The 22,754-nt window shown below is 39.4% G+C and overlaps 1 protein-coding gene across 1 annotated transcript in view; it reads right to left on the bottom strand.

The window, feature by feature from the left end:
- Nucleotides 1–4,314: 4,314 nt before the first annotated feature.
- GALR1 (galanin receptor 1) overlaps nt 4,315–22,754 on the bottom strand; it is a 249,700-nt gene continuing 231,260 nt past the window's right edge. The window contains exon 3 of the mRNA XM_069960133.1: nt 4,315–8,181. Coding sequence (XP_069816234.1) covers nt 7,864–8,181 — 318 coding nt within the window. The 3' untranslated portion in view covers nt 4,315–7,863. The remainder of the gene's footprint in view (nt 8,182–22,754) is intronic.

Here is a 22,754-nt window from a genome sequence, read left to right as displayed (position 1 = left end):
GGTCAGTGAATAGAGGCCCCCAGCAAGGGAGATGAGGTACAGGCCACACCCACTTTCATAAAGCCAGAAGAAAAATTCATTTATTCTTCTGAGGCAAACAACTGGGGATATCTCAGCAAGCGCACACACTATCAATGCAGTTTGGGGCTCTTTTTTAAGGGTAACACGTGGGCTTTTTATTTGTGAAATTTAATTTTTTGGCTACTTAAATTATAGTTACACTTTAAATGAACTGCACTAATAGAGCAAAAAAATCTAATGGGACTAGTGGTGCTCTTTTGCAATGAAAACCACATACAACGTACAAAACGTATTTCTTTTGTTGCCAAAAAAGGACTTTTAGTGTCCCATTGATTTCAATGGGAAAAACAGCTCTTTGAAGCATTTCTGCTTGGCCTTTTGTGTCAATCCCCCCCCCCCCCCCCCCCCCCAAAAAAAAAGGGCATCAAAACCAGCACAAGAAAAGCCTGCTAAACATCATGAGAATGCTGCGTCTCTGCCCCTGTGTTTCCACCTCAAGTACAGTAGAAACTAGAGTAGAGGAAAGTCTGGCCACCAGTTGGCAGTGTGGTGCTTACCCAGCAGTGCTTTATTGGTGGCCTGAGGATAGAGAGTCATGGCATGTGAGACTCCCTTGTCACCCCTACCTAGCTACTGAGAGACTGTCGATTCTGGCTAGGAAGAGAAGACAGTTCGACATGATCCATCACCACAATTATACTGTAAGTCAACACGGAGCACTACTGGGACTAGTGGGGCTCTTTTGCAATGAAGACCACATACAATGTACAAAAGGTATTTCTTTTGTTGGCAAAAAATGACTTCTAGTGTCCCATTGATTTCAATGGGAGAAGCTGCTCTTTGGAGCACTTCTGCCCCCCCCCCCCCCCCAAAAAAAAGGAGGCATCAAAACCAGCACAAGAAAAGCCTGCTAAACATCATAAGAATGCTGTATTTCCATCCCTGTGCTTTCACCCCTGGGGACCTGTGTCTCTACCCCTGCGTTTCCACCTCGAGTAGAGTAAAAACTAGAGTAGATGAAAGTCTAACCACAGGTTGGCAGTGTGGTGCTTACCCAGCAGTGCTTTGTTGGTGGCCTGAGGGTAGAGAGTCATGGCAAGTGAGAATCCCTTGTCTTCCCTACCCAGCTACTGAGAGACTGTCGATTCTGGCTAGGAAGAGAAGGCAGTTCGACATGATCAATCACTACAATCAAAATGTAAGTCAACATAGAACACAGACACTAATGTAAGTAGTAATTCATGGAACCAGGGTGTAGCAGTCCCACTGAGGCTGTCCAGCTTACCTGAGCATGAAGTAGTCCCACCGAGGCCATACGGCTTTCCTAAGCATGCCAAAGTCCCACCGAGGCGGTTTAGATTTTCTAAGTGTGCAGCAGTCCCACTAAAGCTGTCCAGCTTTGCTTAGCGTGCAGGAGTCACACTAAGGCTGTCATGCTGGCTTGAGCCCCCTCAAAGAACCATTAGAGGATAATACCCAACTGGCCCAGCTTCATTTACCCCTAATCCACCTTTGTCTTATAGGAGATGGTACCAGGACAGGAAACAACAGGAGTGGTAGGTACATCAGAAGGGTAAAGCAAAGGAAGGCAACTGAATAGGAGTTTCACAGGCTTTTTGAGGGATTTCCATACCTTATTTGTGAACAGGACCTCCGTAAAAATGAACGTACTTTCAGATTCCATGCATATTCTTGAACCCGGAGAGGGGGTGGAGTGCACCCCTATGCAAAGGCTGCGTGGTGGCGGGCTGCTTCCAGCCGGGTGTGTTGCTGGAGTTGAAGGAGTGGGAAGCAGAATACCACTACCAAGCCCTACCAGGAGCAGAAACCATCCCTATAGAGAACAGTTCCACCTTACCAGCTTCTCCTAAAAGGCATGAAGTCTTTCAAGGGTCAACACCATCTCATCTCTCTTATAGTGGCAGTCCTCCACCTGGGACCCAACTCTACATCCATAGGTGCCCAACTGTCTGTGCCATCAGGGGTGAGAGAACGCCCAGAAGTCTCAGGGGCCAGAGATCAAACCTATATCTTGTCCTAGCATCAGCACCACTTAGACACTTAGGGGAAGATTTATGAAAAGGTGTAAATGTACACCTGGTGTAAACTGCCTACTGCAACCAATCACAGCTCCACTTGTGTTGTACCAGAGCTGAAAGGTGAGCTGTGATTGGTTGCTGTGGGCAGTTTACACCAGGTGTATATTAACATCCTTTCATATATCTCTCCCTTATTGTTTGTGTTGTGTAGGCAAATTGGTCAAGTTATGCCATGATGGTGGCATATTATTTTCAAGAAAAGTTCCTGGTCATTACACCAAGTATGTGGCAGGAAAATTGCCTATTGTTACACGCTACTACTATCATTGCGATTGTCGTCTTTTATAAAGGATTAGGTTTGATGATTACTTTATGCCGAGACTTTAGTGGACACTACTTGCTATGTACTAGAGAATCTCTATTTACAAAAAGGGACTTGAAATTCAAAGGACACTATATAGATTTACAGTGCCAGAATGTCATTTCATCACCATCATGGTACCAATATGTCTGCGCACACTCTTACTAGTGGTGCCAGCTAAACAAGATTGTCATAGAAAAAAAAAAATCAACTGCACACATTTAGATTGCCATCATTTTTTGGGGGGGTTATTTTTGCATTTATAGTTTTACACAGTTATCAAAACGGGTAGCATATTTTTAGTATACCATAATATTGCTGGACGTTTCTGTCAACAGGACCTTTATCAACAAGGTATACAAGTTCTATGTACACAGAATAAACCGTGTTGTAACCTGAGTATGAGTGAGGATGGCAGCCAGAGCCTCTAAATGCAAAAATAAAACCCCCCAAAAATGATGGCAATCTAAATGTGTGCAGTTGATATTTCTTTTTCTATTTCATCACCATAATGGCAGTCAACAGACTCTTTTGTTTATAGGTGTTTATAGGAAAACTTTAATATGAAAAGTTAAAGGTGTACTCTGTACCCTAATGGATGTTGATTATAGGTGCCTTATCTCTGTCCGCTGGCCATTTTGAAGGTACCATACAAACAGCAGGTTGTAAACCGTTTGTTGTACCTCATGTTTGAGTAAAGTTACTGTTGAACTGTAATAGCTTGTCTCCCTGTTGGCTAATTACTACTGCATTTCACCAACACCTAGGTTGTCCCTGTGATCACCTCAGACAACAGTATTAGAGAGTTGACCCTGGGGGAAACTAGAAGATCCATAGGAAGAGTCATAGGAGACAGCCTGTGGCAACACTTTATTATTGCTTCATTAGTAGTGATGAGCGAACCTGGAGCATGCTCGAGTCGATTAGAACCTGAACTTTCGGCATTTGATTAGCGGTGGCTGTTGAACTTGGATAAAGCCCTAAGGCTATGTGGAAATCATGGATATAGTCATTGGCTGTATCCATGTTTTCCAGACAACCTTAGAGCTTTATCCAAGTTTAGCAGCCCCAGCTAATTAAATACCGAACGTTCGAGATCGGATGGACTCGATGCCGAACCCGGTTCGCTCATCTCTATTCATTAGTCATTGGCTTCATTAGTCTCTCTCCTTATTAACAGGGTTGACTTCACACAGGAGAGCAGTGAAGGGTGTGTACTGATACGCAAAATGAAAGGACAGGAGTTATTTCACAGCTACACAGTTAACACTGCTACACTTACACTATCCTTTATCTGTCCCTAATACCTAATCAACCTTCTATAACCCTCTCTAACCCTGCCTCTACCTATCTCTCTCTAGCTAGAGTAAACTGGCTGCAAGGGATCATGGTTAATATTGCTGTAATGTAGTATAAAATGTGTGTCTGCCATTTTTGATTGGGTTCGAACAAACTTTTCAAAAAATCTGTTTATCTTCCAAACACTTTTTTTTTTTTTTTTGCAAAGTGGTTCAAAATGGTTCAGGAAGTTTAGTGTGCTCATCTCTAGTCACCGGTAATGTTTGTACAACACTATATAGTTTTCTTCCAAATTGCTTTTTAACTCCTTTACGATTATAACGTCAGACTATATCAAAGTGCCGTTAAGGGGGTACAAAGAGGGCTCAAAATGAGAGACCGCTTCTTACCATGCCACTCCCATTTGCTATCACAGCCGCACACTGTGGCTATTAGTCATCACAAACCAATCATTTGTCTAATAAACCATTTAAATGTCAGCGGCATTTAAATGGAATGTTGATGCCATCAATTGCCATTAATTGCTTAATATTCTAAAGAATTTAGAGAAGGCAATGCAACAACAAATGTTTAATCAAAAATGAAACAGGAGGGATTTAAAACATAGAAAAGTTACAATGCATAGAAGAGTTAAAGCATAGAACACAACAATGCAATATTGTCTACTAAAGCAGAAAACATTTTATAACAGGCCACATAGGAAATAGAAAATTGAATTGATCTAAGTAGCTAAAACATTAAAGTTACAATGTGTACAATATTTTTTTTTATACATAATGTACATTTTCTTAAATACATGTTTGCAATGCAATGGCCACAATACAGTTTATACACTAGAGGCTTTTTTTTTTTAACTCAACTTTTAAGATTGGGGCTATGGTCACACCCTGCACAAACAATGTTGGTTCTCCGTGAACAGCCGTAGTTTAATGCTACCTACGGAGGGAATTAATAAGGTTGTGTTAAACAATGGCCATTCATGTGGGACTGCTGTGGTTTGTACAGCATGTGAAAATAGCCTCAATGAGCAATATCAATACAAATAACAAAGACACCTGCTTACTAATGACTAATCACAAGTCTGCATAATTAAAAAAATGTGCTGTATCACAGTAGTAAAGCTTTTGCATTACTCATCATAATGTTGTTTTGTGTGATTTGTGATTTAACTCATTGTATATTTGCTATTGGCTGGATTTTTCACAGTAAAACTATATTATATTAGGTAAAAAAAAAGGGTATAAAAACAGGGTTAAAAAAAAACTCATTATGGACCACTTCCAGAATGTTAGTACATATTTAACAGATCTGATTAGCTTTTTATATTTCACAAATTTTCTTGCGCACCAATACAACACGCTAAATATTTACCTGCATTAGTAAAACACAGATAAGATATAGTGGTAGAATGATGAATTTTAACAAATTAATTCAGCTCTGATATTTTGGCAATCACCTAGACATCTAGTTCTGACTTAGGCTATGTTTACACAATGTCAAAAATGGAAAAAAAGGCGGACGCTTTTGAAATTTTAAATAACGTCCGTTTTTGCCTCCATTTAACTGACTGCAATGGCAATGCATTTAGGTCAATGGAAAGATGGACGTCCAATGCACACAATGTATTGAAAAACGGACGTCAAAATAATTATCATGACAATTGGTGGTCGACAAAGGGGGTGTGTCTCCAAAACGGCCGTCCCAGGATGCTTCTGCACCCACTACCTCCCCTCCCCGCTTTCGTAGACATAATAAAGACGCCAGCTGAATACTACGGGTGAGTGCTACTACATGTTTCTTTCCAATACACATTCCTATCAACAACTATATTATGATGGTTGATGCACTAATCAAGTTAAAGAAGGACCTTTCTTGAAAATAACATTAGCTATGGGTGTTTGATATCTGGATGTTGGCCCAGGGATTTATTTGGACTTCGATTTATTTAGAGTTACAAATTATGTTTTTCTCTTTTATAATGTAATTACTGTACATCCACCATCATAGGAGTGTTTTTCTAATCGTCTTCTGGATTAAAACAGTAGGCATATAGGTTAAACTTAATGGACCTGTGTAGTTTTTAAATCTTAAGATTTCTTAGGAATTCCTAATTAAGGGTATGAAACTGGGACTGTATTTGTACAGTGAAAAAATTTTAATAACCTGCCTTCACATTTCTATTCATTTTTTTCTTTCCTTTCTAACACTTGCCCAGTGTTATTTATAAATGTGTAAGATTGTCTAAAGTTTTTTTTTTTTTTTTTTTTAATATTAAAAAAGTATTACCTATTTGTTGCTAAATTGGTTCACCTATGAAGTACTTGCTCAAACTGTATGTAAAAAATGTTTTCTCTTTTTCTTTTTTTTTTTATTTATAGACTAAGACTACTGATAGCTTAGCACCGACTCCATGATGAGCTTTTCAAGGGAGTATCTTTTTAAATTTTGAAATGTTTATGGCTATGTTCACACAACGTCAAAAATAGAAACAAGGCGGATGATTTTTATATTTAAAATAACGTCCGTTACTACCACAATTGCAATGCATTGCAGTCAATGGAAAGACCACGGACGTCAAAATAATGAATGATCATTATTTTCAGACGTCTTTTGCAAACAGCGGACGTTTTTTATTAGTTGTTCATGCACAGTTTTTCTTTTGTCACCTTTCTTTTTCAGTTTGTACTATTAAATTTAGCTTGCATTACATTTTACATTTATGTCTCCATACCATTTTACATTTTATGTCTCCAAACCATAACCTAGACCTAGATTTAAAAAAAAGATCAGAAAAAAATAAATGGAATTTACTTGAATTCATTAAAGTTATTGGAGGTCACATTCCCTATATGTAAAATTCAGCGTACAGAACATGTCAGAAAACATTGTCATGCCAACATACAGTATATCTACAAATGACAAAATGAACTGTATTTACATTAACAAATTGTCAATTCACAATCTTTGTCAGTATTTGTAACAGCCTCTGCATTGTTTTATTTAGCAAAATGTCATTTCTACATAGAATGTCATTCACAAAACTAATAAAATATTGGAATGTCAAGTATGAAAAATTTAATCTTAATCCATTGTCTATGCAAAAGATGGCAACTTGTTATCATTTGTAAAGAAGAATGCTCTGTGCCTGTTCTCCTATGTCTCAGAAATGGTTTATATATCAAACTCCATTACCAGAATACACACCTAATAGAACCTCAATCAGAGTTCAAGACTAAAATTGTTTTTCATAATTGCAATGCTCCCTAAATTTCTCTCTGCCATTATGCACTGCCATGTGCTCTCTACAGTTCAGTGTGAAGAGACAAAGCTCATGCCGGGGGATTGGGTTGCTGAGGCAACAAGTTCCATGCATAACCCTTATACATGTGGATCCGAGTGGGATCTCATCTATCCTTGCCAAACTGTGGATCGCACTTGGTAGTGCATAGCGACAGCGACCACTTAATACTTTCTTGAGTGCAAGTAAAACATAATTTTATATGCAAAAGAAGTGAATAAATTAAAGTCAATTTCATGCAAAAAAAAAATCATCTGTATCCAAATTGTGTTTTTTGTTTTTTTTTTGTTTTTTAAATAAGCAAAGCATAAAGAAATATATAGTCTGGATAGTGGTTTTAAAGAACAAAATAGTGATGCCATGTTCTCCTTTTCAGCATGCATAAAATGTGACAACCCCCCCCCCATATGTTGTCAATTTGTTTTTTTGCATTTACTATATACTTTATAGCAGCTTCAATTGAAATTTGAGCTGTCAGTAATAATAATAAGATCAAATTGCCAACATAATGGTCATGTTACAACATGTTGGCTTAATAGAATTTCTTTACATAGTGCATTGCATGATTTAACTTTAAGAACAAAAATGTCATCATTTACAGTTTAAAATGCACCAAGATTCCATCTTCTATCTCTTTTGATAAAGAGAACTGTATTTGTTTCTAGACCTTACACGAGCAGCAGTAGCTTAGAGGATGGAATGTATAGGATGTAAGCTAACTGAAGCAGATGCCAGCTACATTAAAACTAGACAATGTAGTTGCAATTTTAGCCAAGTATCCTTGTGCTTTGAAATCTTGCAGCTTGCATTAACGGATCTGAGCAGCACCATCATCTTCATCTCTGTCAAACATGAGTGCAGTTTGTAGAAGGTGGGGTCTCCATTTTGCTCTTAATTTCCTTAGCATCACTTTGCATGGAATCGCAGCCCATCTGACATTTAAATACTTGCTTATAAGCTTTTCGGAAATTTTCAGACAAAAAAGCATAAATTATAGGATTTACAGAAGAGTTACTATATGCAAGGCAATGAGCAGTTATTCTGAAGACAAATGAAGCTTGAGTAAGAGGAAAACTTCCAAACTCTGCCCAGAGATGGATCACATGATGAGGGAGCCACGATATTCCGAACACTACCACAACCACGAGGACAGTTTGTGCAGTCTATAAAACACAAATAAAGTAAAAAAGCATTATATATCGAAAGTAAGGCCTATATATATATATATATATATATATATATATATATATATATATATATAAATTGTACTGTACAATATTATGCTTGATCATTTCAATAGGAGCCATTAATCTATTGTATTTCTGCAGTTGATTCTACAATTTATTCTGCCTGCTAGAGATGAGCTAATTTACAGTACTAATGAAGCAAAGTTCTTTGTTATCTTGGCAGTCTGCTTATCAGCTGGCTGTCTTTGAACTCCATGCCGCTCCAATCCGAATGTCTGGAAAAGCTAGATCCAGTGCTGGGAAACTTCTGCCAGTTTCCAAACAATGAATCCAGCTTTTCCAGGCACCTGGAGTGGAGCAGCAAGGAGCGGCCCGGAGTTCAAAGGCAGTTGACCGATAGGCCGACTAACAGGCTTACGGAGCACTTACCTTCGCCATGTTATTACTGTAAATTTGCTCATCTGTACTGCTGGCTATAACACTTAACCTTTGTTGTACAAAATATAACATTTTAAAATAGAAAATTTAAAATCTTTGGCAGCTAAGGCTGGGTTCACACTACTTTTTGCGGAAAAAAAAAATAAAACAGATGACAAAAAACGGATTGCACCGGAACCCAGCCTAATCTGTCAGATAATCTTTCAGTGATTCACAATTTAACTGACTCATCAAAGTGACTATACTAGAAGTCCCCCAGGGGGGCTTCTAGTATGTTTTTTTTTATGTTTTTCATTAATAAAAAATCCCCTCCCCTAATAAAAGTTTGAATCACCCCCCCCTTTCCCCAAATGTATAAATGAAAATAAATAAACAAACATATTTGGTATCGCCACATGCATAATCGCCCAAACTAATAATTTATTTATTTCCTGATCTCGCACGGTAAACAATGTAAGTGCAAAAACTTCCAAAGTGCAAAACTGTGCATTTTTGGTCGCATCAAATGCAGAAAACTTGTAATCAGAAAGTTGCATATGCGCAATCAAGGTACCAATAGGAAGAACACTTCATAGCGCAAAAAAATGACATCAAATGAAATAAAAATTACACAAGCTACATATCGTTGTAATCGTAACAACTTGAGGAACATGCAAAACAAGTCAGTTTTACCCTAGGCCAAAGTGCGTGAACACAAAACCTTCCCAAATTAAAAAAAATGTGCCTGCTATATTTAATTTCTTCAGGAGATGTTTTAATGAAATATACAAAAATTTGTACATAAAATGTAATAGCTTTCTGCTAAACACCTTATAGGGGCAGCGGGGTGTGTAAATGGGTAGTCAACAAAAACAATAACATTATATTAGGCAATGGCGTAGCTAAGTAAACCCGCCAAGTCAGGTGACTTTCATTTGTCTACAACAGGGATGTCAAACTCAGGCCATCCAGCTATTTCAGAACTACAATTCCCATCATGCCTGGACAGCCAAAGCTTAAGCTTTGGCTGTCCAGGCATGGTGGGAATTGTAGTTTTGTAAAAGCTGGAGGGCCTAAGTTTGACACGTCTGGTCTACACTTTTAGATGGTTTCATTAAACTTTCAAAAAGTTTAGTGTGCGACAAAATAATATTTTTTTTTTAAATCTTTGTAACAAGTTTGTAAAGCTGGTAGCCGTTTTTGTTTTGTTTTTGCCTTGAACAATCAGAAACATTCCTAGCAAGTCAAATGTTACTTCATTTTAAGCACAGTTTTAAAAGTTGTGTCTTTGATGCTTCTCCGACTGAAATCAATGGGGCAGAAAAACTAACAGTGTTGCTCTGAAAAAACACACATTTTTACATAGTTTTCACAGTAAGGCTATGTTCACACAACGTCAAAAATAGAGAAAAAGCATCTGATTTTCTTATTTAAAAAAACGGACGTTTTTGCCGCTAATTAACTGACTGCAATGGCAATGCATTGAAGTCAATGGGAAGATGGACGTCCAATGCACACAGGGTATTGAATAACTGACGTTTTTGTCGCGGACGGCAAAATAATGAACGTGATCATTATTTTCGGACGTTTTTGCAAACAGCGGACGTTTTTAATTAGTTATTCACACACAGTTTTTCTTTTTCCTCTGTTCTGTCTCTGTCTTTTTTACTATTAAATTCAATGGACTTTTCAATTTAGCCACATGCAAAGTCCAATTAGTAACTAAAACTAGAATAATGTGGCAACAGCCGTCAGTGCACCAAGGGGAGGTCAGGATGCCAAATAACGTCCATTATTTTAGACTCAAAATGACCGACGTAATTTTAAACGGGGATGAAAAGACGTTGTGTGAACATAGCCTAAAAGTCCAAATAGCCCCACTATTGGTTCTGCAGTAGGTTAGCTGTTTTAGTGTGATTCATTTAATGAACCCAAACTTTATGTCAAACTTTGGCTAAACTAACGATCCAAACTTTTGAAAAATTCACTCATCTCTAATTGAAACCATTAAAATTCATGTTGCGTCCATAACTCTATGGTTCCATTGTCCTCGCATGTCCTCAAAATGTCATCGGAAAGTAAGAAATCATGAAATATGAAGACCAATATACACAAAAATAGTACTTGAGTAGTTAAAAAAAGGGCAGTTTGGGGACAACTTTGTTCTTTTTTTTTTACTTGTAAAATTGCTATTAGTTCAGGAATTTATGGGTGCAAAAATACACTGTGTTAACATGAAAACTACAAATCCCAACAAACAAATCTAGAAGGACTGCCATGCTGGGAATCATAGTTCTTCAGAACAAGGGAAAAGAGGCATGCTGTTACTATGCAGAACCTTTATTAGACACATACAAACACAAGCACATACTCCATAGTGATACTTTACCATAAAGGAGGGAGTCTCATCCTTTTTTATCAGCTGTCCTGCGCTCTTTGTTCTGTTACTCTGCCCCCTAGCTTAAGGACCTGGAAAGTCATGGCCATCATTGAAGGTCCTTGAACTCCAGAAAGTACAGAGCCCTCACTAATAACGCTTCTTAGTAAATCCGCCTGCACGCCCGACCCTGCGCTTGGCGTACCAAATCTACACTCGCTTTCAGCAGGTGTAATTTTGGATCATGCTTTACGCCTGAGAGCAGGCATGAATCATGAAAAATGAGACACGGGAGGAGGCCATGCCCCTAGCAACCAATCATATCATAATCATATATATTTCTCTGCTCAGCCAATCGATGGCAGATGAGGAATTTATAATTTATGTTAACCCACCATACAGTATGCAATTTTCATTTTAGTTTCCAGACAACCATTTAAATAATGTGTACTTTTCTGATGAGATATTCTCTTTAAGGTTAAATTCAATTTTGGTAAAGGACGACAAGGAATAAACATTCGTACATAAAATCATGCATAATTAAATTAAATTGAATACAAAAAGTTAGAAACCACATATTCATATTGTGATCATTTTCATTTCTTATTTTTTAAACCATTTTCATAGAAAATCTACAACCCTTGTTATGTTTCTAACATTAATTGCACATAATGATCTGTACTGTCTGTAGATTCGAGTAACATCTGCTTTGAGCCATTATATTTCTCTGTATAATTCCAGAGCTCACCTTTTAGCACATTATCCGTGTCATTTGTAACCAAGGAAACATAAGGGCGCTCTTTTTGTTTGTTGATGGGAGCTAACACTGCTCATGTATAGTATATATAAATACACAACTACACTAAATATCTATTTCACTGGAAAATAATCTCTTATAGTGCTCTAAATTTATGAATGTTTTCCTTCTAAATAAGGGGCTTAAAAACAAAGCTATACACTGTAGTTAGTAAATGTATGTAAGTTTGGCAAATGCTACGTAAAGGTTTACAGGTATAGTGTAGATGTTATATAAGTGACATATAAAAGAAAGCAAAAAGTCAACAATTTATTTGACAGACAGTTTTAAAAGTTATAATAATAAATGCAACCTTGCATTAGACTGCGTTTACACAAGCATATATTTTAGCCATATTGCATTATTTATTTTGAGTGTACTACAGAGCTAATGGTAGTCTATGGGGCTCTTTATATGATCTATTTATACCTGTTGTAATAATGTAAAACATCCATTGAAGTCTAAAGAAAGGAATAAATATATAAAAGTACTGTACAGTAAGGGGGACATTTATTAAGTCCGGCGTTTTCTGTGCCTGACTTAAAAATGTCCCCGCAGCTCCAACAGTATGGAGATTTTTTTTTTTAAACGATATTTTATTAGTGGCTTATGTAATATTTGAACATACATATTGAAAATTCATTACATATTCAAAAAGAAAGTCGCTCACAGGCAACAAAGGATTGTATGTTTACAATATCATACAGATACAATGAGCCTTTGTAATAACCTTAAAAGATATATTATCATATACAATACAACATAGTCTTACCAAAAACATAAGTAGAAAAACAGTAATTTATAATATCACCTTAAAACATGGTATAGATGTCAGATATTCAAATATGCTACCAATAGAATGGAGAGAATTGTCTTTAACAGAGAAAGGGAAAAGCTTAAGATATTTGGAGTGCTCCCAGAGTTCCCTTTTGGGCGCCCATGCAATACCAATCAGTGTCCTTAAATTGATTAATGACAGAGTCTCTCTCTTCTATAGTAAAATCATGAATTAGAAATTGTGTCCATTTGGATATAAATGATTTTGTTGATTTTTCTTTGGTGCACAATACATCCAAAAGTTCCCAATGAAAGATCTCCTTCAGAGCGGAGATTACCTCAGAAATGTCTGGTAGAGTATCCAGTATCCAGTGTCTTAATAAACATTTCAGGGAAACTAATAGAGTTGAATGAATTCCTTTAGAAGTAAGTAATTTAGGAGAGGGAGTAGTAGAGTCTATATCAATAAAATGAAAAAGATAACTAAGAGGGAGAAGTGGTATGGCATGGCCCCAAGTGGACAAAAGATAGAGCCGCACAGAGTCCCAAAATTCCTGCACTCGCGTGCAGGCCCAGGCACAATGAAACAAGTCTGCTTTAGGAAGGGAACATTTCGGGCAACTGTTTATGTGAGAAGTGTGGGAGTTGGAAAAAGGAATATTAAAAGCATATATAGCCTTGTGTATAAATTTATTTCATGTAGAACCACATTAGGAGTGGTAGAATGCACTAGTTGAGATCCTCTCAATATTTGTTGGGTCAGATCCTCTGAAAAAATTACGGAGGACCATTTTTTAAAATAAATTTGTCTACATAAATTCTTTTGAGAGCGTGATCTAAGTTCTCCATATGTATGTGATAAAGAATTATGAACCGGTGGTGTTGGGAATAGATTATCAAATTCTATATCACTTTCTGCTTCTTTTATGCCCCGTACTCTGGAAGTAAGAAATTCAATTATAGAATCGTATTGAGGTAAATTAAATGAAGACAATTTAAATCGTGTTCTGACGATATCCCATGATAAGAAAGTGTTGGAATTAGTATCCAGCAGATCCCCAACAGAAGAAACATGTGCACTCTGCCACTCCGAGTAGTCCAATTTGTCAGGTGGGTAAAGTGGTGAATGCCACAGAGGAAATCTTTTCGATAGGCAAAAGGGTAAACCATATCATTTTCGTATCGCCTTCCATGTGGCAATGGTGTCTTTAACCCCTTCAAGACCAAGCCTATTTGCACCTAAAAGACCAGGCTCATTTTTCAAAATCTGACCTGTCTCACTTTATGCTCTTATAGCTCAGTGATGCTTTAACGTATGGTAGCGATTCTGAGATTTTTCGTCACATATGGCACTTTATATTAGTGGCAAAATTTGGTCACTACTTTGTGTGTTTTTTGTAAAAAACATCAAAATATCATAAAAAAATGAAAAAAATTTGCATTTTATGAACTTTGAAATTCTCTGCTTCTAAAAAAGAAAGTCGTATCACATAAATTAGTTACTAAGTCACATTACCGATATGTCCTCTTTATTCTGGCTTCATTTCATAAACATATTTTACTTTTTTAGGGTGTTACGGGGCTTAGAAATTTATCAGCAAATTACCACATTTTCGTAAAAGTTTCCAAAACTGATTTTTTTAGGGACCAGTTCTTTTCTTAAGTTGATTTAGGAGGCTTGTATACTGGAAACCCCCATAAGTGACCCCATTTTGGAAACTAGACACCTAAAGAATTAATCTAGGGGTATAATGAGCATTTTAACCCTACAGGGGCTGGAGGAAAGTATTCACCATTAGGCCGTAAAAAAATGAAAAATTACAATTTTCCAATAATATATACGTTTAGATTAAAGTTTCTCATTTTCAAAAGGAACATGAGAGAAAACGCACCCCAAAATTTGTAACGCAGGTTCTCTTGAGTACTACGGTACCCCATATGTGGGCGTAAACCACTGTATGGGCACACAGCGGGGCTCAGAAGGAAGGGAGCGCATTCTAGCTTTTCCATTGCAGATTTTGCTGAAGAAGTTTCCGAGCGCCAGGTGCATTTGCAGTGCCCCTGTAGTGTCAGCAGAGAGAAAACCCCCCATAAGTCACCCCATTTTGGAAAGTACACCCCTCAAAGAATTCATCTTGGGGTAGGATGAGCATTTTGACCCCACAGGTGTTAGAGGAAAGTATTCAAAATTAGACAGTAAAAATGAAAAACTCAAATTTTTCCAATAATATGTTCCTTTAGTTTGAATTTTCTCCATTTCACGAGGAACAGGAGAGAAAATTCACCCCAAAATCTGTAACGCAGGTTCTCCTGAGTAAAAAGGTACCTCATATGTGGGCATAAACCACTGTATGGGCACACAGCAGGGCTCAGAACGGAAGGAGTGCCAATTAGCTTTTTCAATGCAGATTTTGCTGAAGAAGTTTCTGAGCGCCAGGTGCGTTTGCAGTGCCCCTGTAGTGCCAGCAGAGTAAAATCTCGCCCATAGTCACCCCATTTTGGAAAGTACACCCCTCAAATAATTCATTTTGGGGTGTGGTGAGCATTTTGACCCCACAGGTATTAAAGGAAAATATTCAAAAGTAGACAGTAAAAATGAAAAACTCGAATTTATCCAATAATATGTTCCTTTAGTTTAAAATTTCTCAATTTCACGAGGAACAAGAGAAAAAATGTACCCCAAAATTTGTAACACAGGTTCTCCTGAGTAAAAAGGTACCTCATATGTCGGTATAAACCACTGTATGGGCACACAGCCGGGCTCAGAAGGGAAGGAGCGCCAATTAGCTTTTTCAATGCAGATTTTGCTTCAGAAGTTTCTGAGTGCCAGGTGCGTTTGCAGAGCCCCTGTAGTGCCAGCGGAGTAAAATCTCGCCATAAGTCACCCCATTTTAGAAAGTGCACCCCTCAAAGAATTCATTTTGAGGTGTGGTGAGCATTTTGACCCCACCGGTATAAGAGGAAAGTATTCAAAAGTAGACAGTAAAAATGAAAAACTCGAATTTTTCCAATAATTTGTTCCTTTAGTTTGAAATTTCTCAATTTCACAAGGAACAGGAGAGAAAATTCACCACAAAATCTGTAACGCAGGTTCTCCTGAGTAGAACGGTACCGCATATGTGGGTATAAACCACTGTATGGGCACACAGCCAGGCTCAGAATGGAAGGAGCGCCAATTAGCATTTTCCGTGCAGATTTTTCTGAAGAAGTTTCTGAGCGCCAGGTGTATTTGCAGCGCCCCTGTAATGTCTACAGAATAGCCCCCCCCCAAAAGTCACCCCATTTTGGAAAGTACACCCCTCAAAGAATTCATTTTGGGGTAGGATGAGCATTTTGGCCCCACAGGTATTAGAGGAAAGTATTCAAAATTGGCCAGTAAAAATGAAAAACTTGAATTTTTCCAATAATATGTTGGTTTAGTTTGAAATTTCTAAATTTCACAAGGAACATGAGAGAAAACGTACCCCAAAATCTGTAACGCTGGTTCTCCCGAGTACAACGGTACCCCATATGTGGGCATAAACCACTGTATGGGCACACAGCAGGGCTCAGAAGGGAAGGAGTGCCAATTTGCTGGAGCAAAACAGTAGCTAGTAATAGTTATTAGAATAGCGCAGTTACTAAAATAAAATAAAAAAAATTAGATACAGGTAATGTGGGGTGGTTCCGGGTAATTTGGAGGTGGTTACGGGCAGTCTGGGGTGGTTACGGGCAGTCTGAGGTGGTTACGGGTAATCTGGGGTGGTTACGGGTAATCTGGGGTGGTTACGGGTAATCTGGGGTGGATACCGTCAACATGGGGAGGTCACGGGCAACCTGCTGTGGTTACGGCAACCTGGGGTGGTTACAGGCAACCTGGGGTGGTTACAGGCAACCTGGGGTGAATACGGACAACGTGCTGTGGTTACGGACAACCTGCTGTGGTTACAGACAATCTAGGGTGGTTACAGGCAACCTGCTGTGGTTACGGGCAACGTGGGGTGGTTACAGACAGTCTGGGGTGGTTACAGACAATCTGGGGTGGTTACAGACAATCTGGGGTGGTTACAGGCAACCTGCTGTGGTTACGGATAAACTGAAGTGCTAATAGGTAATCTGAGGTGGGTACTTGTAATCTGGCGTGGTTGCGGGCAATCTGGAGGGGGTCACTGGCAATTTGGGGTGGTTAGAGGCAAGGTGCGGTGGTCAGAGGCAAGGTGCGGTGGTCAGTGGCGACGTGCGGTGGTCAGTGGCGACGTGTGGTGGTCAGTGGCGACGTGCGGTGGTCAGTGGCGACGTGCGGTGGTCAGAGGTGACGTGCGGTGGTCAGAGGCGACGTGCGGTGGTCAGAGGCGACGTGCGGTGGTCAGAGGCAAGGTGCGGTGGTCAGATGCGACGTGCGGTGGTCAGACGCGACCTGCGGTGGTTGCGTGCAATCTGGGGGGTTACATGTAATCTGGCATGATTACGGGCAACCTGGGGTGGTTATGCGCAACCTGCGGTGATTACGGGCAACCTGGAGGGGTTACAGACAATCTAGAATTGTTACGGATTGACTGAAGTGCTTATAGGTAATCTGGGGTGGGTACATGTATTTTGGGGTGGTTACAGGCAATCTGGGGTGATTACGGACAATCTGGTGGGGGTCACTGGCAACGTGCGGTGGTTACGGGCAGTGTGCGGTGGTTATGCGGTGGTTACGGTCAACGTGCGGTTTTTGCGGTCAACGTGCGGTGGTTACAGGTAATCTGGGTAGTTACGTTCAATCTGACGTGATTACGGACAACCTGGGGTGGTTACGGGCTAGCTGCGGTAGTTACGGGTAATCTGGGGGGGTTAGGGGTAATTTGGGAGTAAACTGCAATTATTACTATAATAGAAAGTGTGTGTTTTATTTTTTTGTATGTTTGTCACTTTTTGTACTTTTCACATTCTTTTTCACTGTATTACTATGATTACTGTGATATTTTCTATCACAGTAATCATAGTTTAGTGACAGAGACCAAATTGGTCTCTGTCACTTTAAATTTTCAGAGCTGGCTGGTTGTGGAGCGCATGCGCACTTCATAACCAGCCAGGACACCGAGGAGGAAGGAGCTCCAGGATCAGGTGAGTATATGGGGTAGGGGAGGGTGACTCGGGGACGGGGGTGACTGGGGGGGTGGGGGGCGACTGGGGGGGTGGGGGGACATCACTTTTTATCCCCTGTCACCAATCATTCATGGTGACAGGGGATAAAATGTTCCGGCGGCACATGGCACAAGCGATCAGCGGTATATAGTATATACCGCTGATCGCTTGTACCGGGACCCCACAGGGGGGGGTCCCCGATGACTGCCCCATGCTCTCCGCTACCTCCGGTGGCGGAGAGCATGGGGTTTTCATTCATTTTTACAAAGAGATCACTGTGAACAGACATTAGTCTGTTCACAGTGATCGCGGCGGCCATCTTGGATCTGATGGCCGCCGCGGGGAGGGGGGGTTAGATACCGGGGCACTAGGGGGGCTGGTCTGGGGTCTGATTTTAACTATTTCATCTCCCCCCACCGTGGATTCACGGTGGGGGGAGATGAAATATAGCAGCAGCATCGGCCCATTAGTGACCGCCGTTTCGGCGGTCACTAAGGGGTTAATGGGGGTCAGCTGCGGGATCGCAGCTGATTCTCATTATTTCCGGTGCCACACTCAGATGAGAGCGGGATCGCTGTGCCTGCATCGATCCCGTTCTCATCACAAACCCCCGTCAAAGCAGGAACGTATATGTATATTCCTACTGCACGGGGCATGTGCAATAGGAACGTATATATACAGATGGCTGACGTGAAGGGGTTAAAGATAACACTTATCTTAATTTCTGGGGGGAGTTCTGTTAATTTAGCATGTAGCAGGGTGGGTAAAGGCCAAGGTGCTGCTAAAGCTTTCTCAATTAAAATATTGGAGAAATATGACGTGTCCATAATCCAATCTTTAGCATGGCGAAAGAGAGCGGCTAAATTATATAATCTAATATCTGTGCATTGAGCGCCACCTTTAGAAGTAGAGAGACAGAGAGTGGAATAGGCAATACGAGGTCTCTTTGATTGCCAAATAAATTTAGTGAAATATGATTGGAGTAGGGAAACGTCAGAATGTTTGAGTAAAAGGGGTATTGTTTGCATAGGATATAACAGTTTTCCAAAACACATCATTTTGATTAAATGGGTACGGCCTAGAATTGACAGTGGTAGAGATTCCCATCTCTGGATATCTTGTTTTATTCTCTTAATTATAGGGCGATAGTTCAGGGAATATAGTGAGGAGGGAGTTCTGCCAATCTGGATTCCAAGATAAGTAATATAGGATTTAGCAATGGAGACCCCCGCAGGACCCGAAGTAGACCTCTTATGTGGAGTAAGGTAAAGAAGTTGACTTTTATGTATATTGATTCTATACCCAGAGAAGGAACCAAAAAATTTTAAGGCATCTAAAACTGCCGGAACATGTAGATCTGGGTTATCTAAATATATTAAAGTATCATCAGCAAAGCATGTAACTTTGATGACTTGGGAACCAACCCGTATGCCTGAGAAAAAGTCAGAAGAAATAAGATATCTAGCAAGAGTCTCCATCGCCAAATTGAACGATGAGGGGATAGGGGGCAACCCTGTCTGGTACCTTTTTGTAAGGGAAAGCTATTTGAAAGGAAACCCGGGGTATGAATTCTAGCTTTCGGAGATGTGTATATTGTGGAAATAAAATCTTTGAATTGACCTGTGATACCAAATTTTGTTAAGGTCATGTCCAGCCACTCCCAGCTGATATTATCAAAAGCCTTTTTTGCCATCAATTGCCAACAGACCTGGAGAGTGGCTGGAACGACCCCCAGATTGGACACCAGACTGGGCCGCTAGTACCGTTCTTATATTAGTGACACCAGAACGTCCTTTTATAAAGCCAACTTGATGGCTGCCTATTAGTGATGGTAAGATGTCTGCCAATCTATTGGTCATAATCTTTGCCAACAATTTTAGGTCTACATTTATTAAAGAGATTGGCCTGTACGAATTAGGAGATGTCGGATCCTTCCCCTGTTTATATAGTATTTTGATATATGCAGTATCTCCCGAGGGAAGCATGTGATCGTCAGTCAGAATAGTTTGGAAAGTAGAAAGAAGGGTAGGGGAGATGACAGAAGACATAGATTTAAAATTCCGCACTATAGCCATCAGGGCCTGGAGCTTTGTTATTTTTAAGTGTAGAGATAGTGGCAGTAATTTCCTCCAATGTGACTGGGGCGTTGAGAGAATCAAGAGAAGGTGTATCAAGAGAAGGTAGAGTTAATGACTCTAGAAAGTTCTTACCAGCAGCTAGATCAAGCCTATCTTTGGAATATAGTGAGCGGTAAAATTGTTGTAAAAGTTGTGATATGACCTTAGGATCTTTTTGTATATTACCCGCTGTATCTTTGAGAGCAGGGATATGTGTAGTAGGTCTACTTCCTTTAGCAAGGTTAGCTAAGATTTGCCCTGATTTATTGCCATAGCGGAATAAACGGGATATATATTGAGTATATATAGCATTGAGTTTTTCCTGTGCAATTTTCGAAAGCTTGTCTAGCTGCTGTCCATTTAGATTTATTGTCATCTGTAGGGGAAAACAGGAAAAGAGTGTATGTAGAGCGCAGATCTTGGGAAAGTTGAAGATAGTTTTTACGTGCTTCACGTTTCTGGGCAGCCACATAAGAAATTATTTGGCCCCTTAGAACTGCTTTTGCAGTCTTCCAGAAAAGTATTGGGGATTGTGTATGTTGAGCATTGTTAGAATAGAAGTCTGACCACCATTTTTTTAATAGTTTGATAAATGATTCATCATTAGCTAAATGAGAAGGAAATCTCCAAATAATATCGGATCCCTTCTGAAAAATATCTCTTAATTGTAAAATAACAGGGGAGTGATCCGAAATTACTATATCATGAATTTCACAGTCTTCTACTCTGCCAAGAGAGTCCGGTGACACTAAACAGTAGTCTGTTCTTGACCAGGCCTTTTGGGAGTGAGAGTAAAAAGAGTATTCTCTACCATCTGGGTGTAGATGACGCCAAGTATCAGATAGGGAGGTAGAATTAAGGAAGTTGGATAAAATATTATCTGATGAAGTATATACAGTAGGGGTCCAACAGAATAGAGATGGCGTTCATAATCATTCCATTTTTTCTACCGTGTCAGTAGGACCATCCAAACGTCGTCTCTTGTGCTTGTCTTGAATAGGTGGAGTAAGACCCTTTACATCTTTAACCCCTTGCCTCTAAAGCCTGTTTTGGCCTTAATGACCAGGCTCATTTTTCAAAATCTGACCTGTCTCACTTTATGCGCTTATAGCTCAGTGATGCTTTAACGTATGCTAGCGATTCTGAGATTGTTTTTTCGTCACATATGGCACTTTATATTAGTAGCAAAATTTGGTCACTACTTTGTGTATTTTTTGTGAAAAACATCAAAATATCAAGAAAAATTTGAAAATTTAGCATTTTATGAACTTCTGAAATTCTCTGCTTCTAAAAAAGGAAGTCATAGCACATAAATTAGTTACTAAATCACATTACCAATATGTCCTCTTTATTCTGGCATAATTTGGGAAACATATTTTACTTTTTTAGGGTGTTACGGGGCTTAGAAATTTATGAGCAAATTATCACATTTTGTGAAAATTTCCCAAACTGATTTTTTTTAGGGACCAGTTCTTTTTTTAAATGGATTTAGAAGGCTTGTATACTGAAAACCCCCATAAGTGACCCCATTTTGGAAACTAGACACCTTAAAGAATTAATCTAGGGGTATAATGAGCATTTTAACCCTACAGGGGCTGGAGGAAAGTATTTACAATTAGGCCGTAAAAAAATCGAAAATTTAAATTTTCAAATAATATATACGTTTAGATTAAAGTTTCTCATTTTCAAAAGGAACATGAGAAAAAAAGCATGCCAAAATTTGTAACGCAGGTTCTCCTGAATACAACGGTACCCCAGATGTGGGCGTAAACCACTGTATGGGCACACAGCCGGGCACAGAAGTAAAGGAGCGCCAATTAGCTTTTTTAATGCAGATTTTGCTGAAGAAGTTTCTGAGCGCCAGGTGCATTTGCAGAGCCCCTGTAGTGTCTGCAGAATAGAATCCCCCCAAAAGTCACCCCATTTTCGAAAGTACACCCCTCAAAGAAATCATCTTGGGGTAGGATGAGCATTTTGACCCCACAGGTATTAGAGGAAAATATTCAAAATTAGACAGTAAAAATTAAAAACACGAATTTTTCCAATAATATGTTTGTTTAGTTTGAAATTTCTCAATTTCACGAGGAACAAGAGAAAAAAAGTACCCCAAAATTTGTAAAGAAGGTTCTCCTGAATACAACGGTACCCCATATGTGGGTGTAAACCACTCTATGGGCACACAGCCGGGCTCAGAAGAAAAGGAGCGCCAATTAGCTTTTTCAATGCAGATTTTGCTGAAGAAGTTTCTGAGCGCCAGGTGCGTTTGTAGTGCCCCTGTAGTGTCCGCAGAAGAGAAACCCCCCAAAAGTCACCCCATTTTGGAAAGTACACCCCTCAAAGAATTCATCTTGGGGTGTGGTGACCATTTTGACCCCACAGGTATTAGAGGAAAGTATTTAAAATTAGATAGTAAAAATGAAAAACTTGAATTTTTCCTATAATATGTTTGTTTAGTTTGAAATTTCTCAATTTCACGAGGAACAAGAGAAAAAAAGTACCCCCAAATTTGTAAAGAAGGTTCTCCTGAATACAGTGGTACCCCATATGTGGGCATAAACCACTGCATGGCCACACAGGAGGGCTCAGAAAGAAGGGAGCGCCAATTAGCATTTTCAGTTCAGATTTTGCTGAAGAAATTTCTGAGCGCCAGGTGCGTTTGCAGCGCCCCTGTAGTGTCCGCAGAAGAGAACCCCCCCAAAAGTCCCCCCATTTTGGAAAGTACACCCCTCAAAGAATTCATCTTGGGGTGTGGTGACCATTTTGACCCCAAAGGTATTAGAGGAAAGTATTCAAAATAAGACAGTAAAATTGAAAAACTAGAATTTTTCCAATAATATGTTCGTTTAGTTTGAAATTTCTCAATTTCACTAGGAACAGGGGAGAGGCTGCATGCCCAAATCTGTAACGCAGGTTCCCCTGAGTAGAACGGTACCCCATATGTGGGCATAAACCACTG

Source organism: Dendropsophus ebraccatus, chromosome 2, assembly GCF_027789765.1.
Source record: "Dendropsophus ebraccatus isolate aDenEbr1 chromosome 2, aDenEbr1.pat, whole genome shotgun sequence".
In the NCBI taxonomy this organism is placed as follows: Eukaryota; Metazoa; Chordata; class Amphibia; order Anura; family Hylidae; genus Dendropsophus; species Dendropsophus ebraccatus.
The sequence above is the reverse complement of the archived record's forward strand: the minus strand, read 5'-3'. Positions and strand labels throughout refer to the sequence as shown.